Genomic DNA, 9152 nt, shown 5'->3' on the forward strand with positions numbered 1-9152 from the left:
CAGAAATCCGCCTGCCTCTGCCTCCCGAGTGCTGGGATTAAAGGTGTGTGCCGCCACACCCAGCAGGCTTAAGTTTCTAAATAGAAATGGTTGATTAACTGCCCAATAAAGTCAACAAAGATAGACCATCGCCAGGGGTATAGTCATGAAGCAATGTTGACAGAGAGAGATGGATTGTGTCAGCTGAGAGGAGGACAGGGAGTCAAGCCCTAAGGTGCAGGCCACTGGATGATTTTAGTCTCTAGACAGCATCAAAACCAAAAACCAGCACTTGGGAGGCAGGTGCCCGTGGGATGGCTGGGAAGGGGCTTGCCGTGAAAGCCTGCTGACCTGTGTTCCAGCCCACCATCACAGAAGGGGACACACACACACACAGCAAATAAAGTCACTTTTAAGAAGAGGCACTTATAGGGGGCTGGAGAAATGACTCGGGTTGCGAGCACTGCTTGTTCTTCCAGAGGACCCAAGTTCAATTCCCATCACTTGACAACCCCCACTCTGTCCCCACTCACTGAGCAGGGGGCAGGGCAGCAAACCCACCTTGGGGAACATGGCCACCATAGTGTGCAGGCACTCCTGGTGCCTTTCCTCCAGGTCTCTCTGCTTGTCTGCCCAGGCCTGCAGCCTGAGGCTCTGCTGGCGGTCAATGTTCTCCAGGAGCAGATAGAGGCTCTGGGCCTTATAGGTAACCCTCGTTTGCCGAATGGCTCCTATGTGTTTGATCACTTCTAGTCTGGGAAGAGAGAGGAGAAACTTAGGAGGTAGAGACACTCCCCCACCACCCATCCCTGAGTCAGTTGACTAGAAAGACACCTCCACCTTGTTAATTCTTGAGAGGAAAACAAGGAACGGGATCTATGAGAAGGAGCAGAAAGGTGGGACCGGGTATGTGTGGAGGAGCCTCGGGGCTGGAAAGGAAAAGTCAAAGCGAATGGTAAGGACCGTGTGGGCTGAAGGACAGGAACAGAGGGGTTGCATGTAGGGAAAGTGGGTTTGGAGGGAAGGCCCACTAGAAGGAAAACAACATATGGATGCCTTGCCTCCTACACCTTCAAGGGTTGCCCAAGGCCTGGCACCAGTGTTCCATAGTCCCTTTTCCCAGGAGACCTGGGGGTGCCCCTCATGGTTTCCTGCCTGCATTCCTTTCTCTCTCTCCTGGGTTTTAGCTCTACCCGGATTTGCAGTGGGCGCGGGGGGATCCTGGGTGGGTGCTTGGTGGCGGCTGGGTTACCTACCGGAGGCTCTGGAAGCGCCTGTATTGAATGTACTTCTTGCATAGGTACTGCAGCCTGAGGATGCTCAGCTCCATGGCGACGGCAATGACCTCCAGGGCTTTGCTGCGCAGGTACTGTGGCAGTGCCACCTCTGACTCCGAACCACCCAGGACCTGCAGGTTCTTCAGCTGGGCCTCCATGTCTATATGGTAGACCTTGTCCTTAGGTGTCCCCGGCGGGGCCTGCTGCAGAGAGACCTGGGACACCCTTCGGATGGATGTCCCAGTGACAGGCAAGGAGGCAGATTTCTTGGGCTTAGCAGAAACCTGGCGGGCCGGTGGCCTTTGCAGAAACTCAGCCGAACATGGGGTCCTCTGGGTCCCCTGCCCAGACTGCTGGGCGTGTGGGGACGTGAGTATGAACGACCTACTCTGACGCGCGGACTGGGCCCTGCAGTGGGGAGTCGGCGCTGATTCCGACTTCTTCAAGTTCTTCCACCGACTAGTGGTGGTGAAGATCATCTTCTCCGAGCTTGCTCTCTGCTCCTTCCCGGGGCTCTGCTTCTCCTCCTCTGGCTGGGTGAGCCTCTGCCACTGCTGCCTGGCAGCCACCTCGGCCTCCCACTGCCTCACCTTTTCCTGGTGCTCCTGCTCCAGCAGGGCCCACTTCTTCTGCCGCTGAAGCCACATCTCTTCCTCCTGCAGCCATTGCTGCCTTCTGGTCTCCCAGTGGCTCTCCAAAAGCCTCCTCCTGGAGCTCCCTGGGGACAGGGACTTGCTTGGGGCTCCCTCCTCTTGGATGTGGTCCCCCTGGTCTTTGTCTTCCCATTGCGTAGGAACCCAGGGGACCTCTGAGTGCAGCAGCACAGGCTCCAGGGCCTCGGTGCGGTCAACGAACACATCCTTCACCCTCGAGTCCGTGTCCATGCCAGAGAGTGGCTTCGGGGCTGCAGGTGTGGTGCCTCTGCGCCAGGCCTTGGTCAGGGGACTTGAAGAGAGAGCGGAAACCGCCTGTCCCTTCTCCTCCCGGGCTGTACCCACCTCTGGAAGGGTCTTTTTTTCAGGAGGTTCCAGGTCATCAACAAAATCCTTGGCTGGTTCTTCTGGACCACTAGCAGACTGAGCTATCTTCAGCTGGAATTCCAGGGTGTGCTTCATCATGAGGAGGTGATGGTATTTGTCCCCTAGGAGCTTTACCTGTTTCAGCAGTGCATTCCTTTTGCTCTCAAGGACTTGGATGGATTTTTGGAAGTGCAGCCTCTGGGTGCTGAGCTCTTTGTTCTTCTCCACCTGCAAGTACTTGTACTTTGTCTCCAGACTCTTGTTCTCCTTGTGCTGGAGGATCAAGGCCTTGTTGAGGTTCTCCACCACAGCGGACATGTACCTGATGGCTTTGACCTCCCCTGTGTTGAACATAGTGGAGTCCAGGAGCTCCTGCAGCATAGACCTAACCTCTGAGACGTTCAGGTGGGTGGTGTTCTTGTCCTGGAGCATCTGCTCCGGGCTCGGTGGCTCAGGGAGCCCCTGCTCCTTATTCTGTGGGCTCTTCTCATGCCAGTCCTGCCAGAAGTTATGTTTGGACACTGGAAGGGACGGAGAGGAGAAAGGCAGCAAGCTCCCATCGAGAAGTGAGTGACAAGGTACTGGGAAAGGTGTGCTGACCCTTCGGACCCTGCAGAGCCAGGATGCTCGGCCACCCCTGTTTGGGATGGGCAAGAGCAGGGAGATGGCACTGTGAGCCAGAGAGGGGTTGGTTATCAGGAGACACCTCTGCCAAGCCCGAGATTACCCAGAGTGTAACCTAAGGTCTACAACAGCATAGCCCTGCAGAGCCTAAAGGGGGCTGGCTTAGTGTGGCAGGCTCTGTTCAGTTCAGCCCACTACCCAACAAGGCGTTACGTTTCTGATCATCTCTGGCTCCTTAATGTCTACCCAAACCTGTTAGATGTTCTCTTTCCTTTTTCTGTTACCCCTGTCCTGTGCCTCTAGAGAATCTATAACAACTGTTCGTGTGCCATTATTTTTTTAATAGTTGTCTTTGCCCATATCAGGGGATCACATTGGATTGTCACCCCAAGAAAATAAACTAAGCAGAGAGTGTGTGTCCTGTGTGTGACCCCAGGGTCAGAGCTCGGCTCTTCCAGGGCTGCTCATGGGCGTACACCTTCATGCCTACTCTGTGTGGGGCTGTGGAATGATCATCTTGGAGCATCCTCTCAAGCATCACTGGCAAGGAGAACAGTGGGTATCTCTGGATGGGAGGTGAGAGAGGGTATGGAGCTTACGTGATACTGAGCTCAGTCTAGATCTCACTATATCAGGTAAGTCATATGACCCTGGGGTTCAGAAGTCTGAGACCAAGTCACTTGGGTCCGAATCTAACTTGTACCATGTGCCTTGGGTACATTTCCTAACTGCCTAGTGCCTTAGTCTCCTTGTTGGAAAAATGTGAACAACCATAGATTCTAATTCTTGGAACTTAGAGTACACATATTTAATTAAGGCCATGGATGATAGCCCTACAGTGAGTGTTATATGAATAATTGCCCCACAAGTCGGGCAGTGCTGGATTTAATCCCAGCATTTAGGAGGCAGAGGCAGGCAGATCTCTGAGTTCAAGGCTGTCCTGGTGTACACAGCTAGCTCTAGGACAGCCAAGGTGACACAGAGAAACCCTGTCTTGGGAAACAAAACAAAACAAACAAACAAACAAACAAAACCAAGGACAAGAAAGTTTACACTGTGTAAGGCTGAAGAGATGGTCAGGTCTCAGGGAAGCACTTGCCCTGTAAACATGTGGGCCTCAGTTTGGATCCCCAGCACCGACGTAAAAAGCTGGACACACCAGGCATAGCTATGACCTCATTGTCCCGTTACCAGAGAGGCAGAGACAGCATCCCTGGGGTTACTAGTCAGCCAGCCCAGCCCCCTGGGAAGCTCTAGGGTCAGGGGGAGATTGTCTGAAAAACAAGGTAGAGGATGATTGAGAAAGATGCCCAGTATTAATCTCTGGCCTACACATAGCACACCACACAATTACACTCTGGCAAGAAAATAAGTATACAAATAGCTGTATTTCAACACACAGAGTAGTAAAGATTTTGGGTTAGGTAGTCTCCATTTTCTAGCTTCTTCCTCCTGTAACATTCAACCTAATTTCTTTTTAAAGAATTATTTATTATTCAGACTCGCAGAAGAGGGCATCAGATCCCATTGCAGATGGTTGTGAGTCACCATGTGGTTGCTGGGATTTGAACTCAGGACTTCTGGGAGGAACAGTCTTAACCACTGAGCCATCTCTCCAGCCTCCCTCCCCCTTTTTGGAGACAGGGTCTCTCTACATATAATCCTGGCTGTCCTGGAACTCACTATGTAAACCAACCAGGCTAGCCCCAGACTCAGAGATGTCCCACTTCTGCATGCCGAGTGCTGGGATTAAAGGTGTGTGCCACCATGCCCAGCTTCAGTGTCACTTAGTTATCCAAGAGAATCCGTGGAAATGCTACCATTTGCTCCTGTTTATTAAGCCCAGAATATGCCAGGCATGGTGTCAGACATCTCATATCTCATACATCCCTCCCCCCTGACCCTGAAGTTAGATAACACTCTCTGAAGAAACAGGCTCGTAGAGATTAAAAAAGAAAATGCTCAAAGCCACACACAACCCCAAAGAGACAGAAGTGAGATTCAAACGGAAATCTGCCTCGCTCTGCAGCACGAGCTCTCGAGTGAGACTAACCAAAGCAGGGGACTGGCTTTTGTCACCGCTTGTGGCCCCCTCTGCTCTCTGAGCATCAGGTCTCTTATCTATAAAATTCAGGACGTAATCTCAGGCCGGTTTTAGAGTGGATAGAGTAAAATTTCCAGCACTAGCCAGGCTGGTGATCTTAGAAGAATCCAGAATCCTCTGGAAGACTCTAGGGGGACCTCTAGCTGAGGCTCACCAAACCTGGCTTGAGCTGGGTGGGTTTTGAGTGAGAACAGGGTGCCCTTCAACCTCTGCCTATAAACGGCAGCTTTCCTGGCGTTTAGGCTTCATCTCTCAGAACTCCCATGAGGCCACAGCTCCAGGAGGCGTCAGAGAGCTCCTCTTCACTTCATTCCTACTATATCTTCAAACAAACAAACAAACAACCCAAAAACTGGTTTTGTTTGTTTGTTCTCTTCAAGACAAGGTTTTTCTGTGTAGCCATAGCTGTCCTGGAAGTCACTTTATAGAACAAGCTAGCCTCGAACTCAGAGATGAGCTCAGAAATCCACCCACCTCTGCCTTCTGAGTGCTGGGATACGCTCGGGCGATTTTGGTCTGTGTACCATGTGCATGCAGTGCCTGTGGTGGCCAGAAGAGGGCGTCAGATTTCCCCAGAATTGGAGTTACAGATAGTTGTGAGCTACCACATGGATGCTGGGAATTGAACCCAGGTCCTCTGGGAAATCAGCCTGTGCAATGACGCTCAAAACAGCTTTGTGATCGGCATGGGTCCGTTACCCCAGCCCTACACCCTGGCTTCCCACGCTACAGTCTTTCACATGTGCATCATGGAGGATGGGCAGGAGCCCCTGAGACGGCCTCCAGCCTACCCCAACCCGACTCTTCTCCCAGAAGCTCCAGGAACCTACTTTGTGTCATTTTCTTCTGGTCTTCGATGAGAGTCGAGCACAGAGAGATGAGAGACTCAATGCCTCCTTTGGTGGCCATGAGGGAGAGAGGCAACACCTTCTCCATCACCTCGATCCATTCGTCCAGGGCTTCGTCTTCCTCTGAACTCCTGTTCTTTATCTCATAAGTCAGACTGTCACCTGGGCGGGATGGGGGGGGGGGTCAGGCTAAGAACAGTCTGTCCTCTAGAGACCCCCATGGAGCACAGGGGGTGCCGCACAGGGGCTGGCAGCCGACCTGAGGGAGTGGGGTGGTTTCAGTGTACACTGGCTACTGGACAGCTCGCTCTCTTGAGCCTCGTTCCCTTCCCTGCAGAAGGGTTGGGGGAGGACCGAATGAGGTAATACTCGTGAAATGACCGACACAAGGCCTACCATGCAGACATGCAGTAGACACGAGACAGTGTTTGCCTAAGTGTGAGGCCAGCCATGTTAATCTACGCCAGTTGCATAATTTAACATCTGGGCCACTAAATGGGTTAAGTCTGATCAAGTTTTCTTTGCGCTTCTGTTTGTCTGCTTGCTTGAGGTAGAGTCTCTATATGTGGCCTCAGCTGCGTTGCTTGCCTGTGTAGGTGTGTGAAGCCCAGAGATCACAGTGGACCGCCTCCTCTCACTGAACCTGGGACTTAACCATTACTGCTCGACTAAGCTGTCAGATGCAGTGCGGAGGGCCTGGGCACACACTGCCGCTCTCAGGCACTTACCACTGAGCTACCTCCTCAGCCCCGCCTGTGGGGATTTTTGTTGACGGCCTTGATGGAAGCCACACCTCCGGGCAGGGGCATTTCAGAGGTGATTACAGCCTGAGGTTCTGACCTAATCACCGCATCAACCCACTGCTAGATTCAAGTTTAGGTGGACGGTTGAGAGATAACCGAAGTGTGGAAGGTAGGACCAAGTTGGGGGGTGTGGGTCACGGACAGGGGCGGAGATGGGTCATGGGTGTGTGTGTGTGTGTGTGTGTGTGTGTGTGTGCTTTAAATGGTCTGTCCTGACCCTGGCCTCTTCTGGTTCTCTGCTTTCTGGTTGCACGAGCGGAGCAACCTCCTCTGCCACAATCCCCGGGACTCACTCTCACCATGAGCTAAGTGATGGGGCTAGGAGATCATCACTGACACCTCCGAAGCCGCCTTTGCCCTTCCTTTCTCTTGGTTACTTGTCAGAGCCACAAAAGACGGGACTGTCCTTAGCCGTCTGCCGCCACTGTCCCCACCCCCTCCTTGCAACGTGCTGATTAGGTGGAGAGCCTCTGGACCGCAGCAAGCCCCCAGACTCACCCCACTCGCCCAGCCAGCGGAGGATGTCATACAGGTGTCTCTCCTTGGTCTCGGCATCTTTGGAGAAGGAGGCAAGCTTCTCCAGCAGGATGAACCTCTTTTTGCCTTTCTGCTCTGCTTGGTGAGGCTTCGCCCTCTCTTTTAAGTCATATCCCAGTTCTTCCTGGAAGCGATTGATGGCGCAGTTGACATTGTCCAAGATGTCTGAGAGCTGGGTGGAAATATCCTAGATGGGGCAGGGGCAGCAGATAGCAGGAGTTAGAGGTCGCCATCTTAGAAGCCGTTGCCCATGTGCCTGCAGTGTGACTCCGGTCTCAGGGCTTGCTCACTGGTAAGGCAGAGCTTGCTGTTGTACTTTATGCTGCGGGTTTTTATGAGAAGGGCATGAAATGATATTGTAAAGGGTTTAAAACTGTGCCCAGAGCCGGGCGTGGTGGCGCACGCCTTTAATCCCAGCATTCGGGAGGCAGAGGCAGGCGGATTTCTGAGTTCGAGGCCAGCCTGGTCTACAGAGTGAGTTCCAGGACAGCCAGGGCTACACAGAGAAACCCTGTCTCGAAAAACCAGAAAGAAAAAAAAAAAAAAAAAAAAGAAAGAAAAAACTGTGTCCAGACCACAGAGATGAGCTCCTGCCCACTTACCTAAGGGCTGTGACCTTTCATTGGCTCTTATTACCATTTTAATTTTTTAAAAGATTTATTTATTTTATGTATATGAGTACACCATTGCTCTCTTCAGACACACCAGAAGAGGGCATCAGATCTCATTACAGATGGTTGTGAGCCACCATGTGGTTGCTGGGAATTGAACTCAGGACCTCTGGAAGAGCAGTCGGTGCTCTTAACTGCTGAGCCATCTCTCCAGCCGTACCATTTTAATTTTTAAGCCTTTAGAATTTCAGAACTTGATGGAGACATCAGGAATTTCACAAGGACTCAGAAGCAACATGGGAACAAAAGGGAAATCCCAAAGAAACACTGGATAAAAGGTTCAAGCAGTGTGTCCTTTGCTGTCCTGAGTCCACACCCACTCCCCTCCTTGCAAGTGCTCCTCAGGGGGAGATAGAAAAACACTGAGCACAGCGGCACCAGAGCCTCATCTCCAGTGATCCGAGCTCTGGACGTTTTCCCAAGTGTTTCCAGGGCATAGCTTAGGGGATTCTAGTAGTCTGTCAATACAGAGTCTGAACTTTAAAAATCTACCCCTGCACAAAACCTTTTAGGATCCATCGATAGGTGCTGTCCAGGAGCCTCCTGCCCACTTACCTTGGGGCTGTGACCTTGCAGTCCTGCCTTATAGAGGTGGTTGGTCTCAGCCTCCCCTGCAGAAGTCAGATATAGGATGTGGGCATTCCCAACTCACCTGTCTGCAAACCTGGCTTGTCAAGCCTCCCAGGACCCCCAAAGGCCCAAAGGCTGGAGTGTTGTGTAAACAAGAGATCAGTCCCCAGCCTCTACATCAGACCCTAAGAGAAGGGTAGTTTCCTCTCTAGGGTTACCTCCTGCGTCCGAATTAGCTGGGCAGTCTCAATCTTTGAGATAATAGCCTTCACTGATGTGGGAGTCACCAAGTGTGGGGGGTTGTCCTTCTCCATTCTAGATAATTCTCTCAGTCCGAAGATGTCCTGTGTCTCTTGTACACAGGACTGAACACATAGTATGGGCAGCTTTGGGGGCTAAGGGCCCAGGGAGGTTCCCAGGTACCCTCTGCCCGGCCACAGCTCCTCTAGTAACTGCCAGACAACCAGGTTCCAACTGACTCCCTTTTCCCCAGTGACATCATCAGTTTGACTTAAAGAATTAGAAGATTAAACTTCCCACCTCCCAGCTGCATGTCAGCCGTTGCCTGCCATTATCCTTACTTGACCTGTTTGTTTGTTTCGCCTCACCATTAAAAATCATGTACGCCGGGGGTGGTGGCGCATGCCTTTAATCCCAGCACTTGGGAGGCAGAGGCAGGCGGATTTCTGAGTTCGAGGCCAGCCTGGTCTACAGAGTGAG

At 52.2% G+C, this 9152-nt stretch overlaps 2 protein-coding genes across 2 annotated transcripts in view; one reads left to right on the forward strand and one right to left on the reverse strand.

Annotated features, from left to right (window-relative positions):
• The window catches only part of Fam186b (family with sequence similarity 186 member B), a 15311-nt gene extending 6565 nt beyond the window's left edge, over positions 1-8746 (reverse strand). Inside the window, 5 exon segments of the mRNA XM_021216153.2 lie at positions 541-733; positions 1236-2796; positions 5834-6013; positions 7153-7378; positions 8651-8746. Coding sequence (XP_021071812.2) covers positions 541-733; positions 1236-2796; positions 5834-6013; positions 7153-7378; positions 8651-8746 — 2256 coding nt within the window.
• The window catches only part of Prpf40b (pre-mRNA processing factor 40 homolog B), a 65612-nt gene that overhangs the window by 26549 nt on the left and 29911 nt on the right, over positions 1-9152 (forward strand). The window lies entirely within an intron of this gene.

The sequence above is a fragment of the Mus pahari genome, chromosome 17 (genome assembly GCF_900095145.1).
Source record: "Mus pahari chromosome 17, PAHARI_EIJ_v1.1, whole genome shotgun sequence".
Classification (NCBI taxonomy): Eukaryota; Metazoa; Chordata; class Mammalia; order Rodentia; family Muridae; genus Mus; species Mus pahari.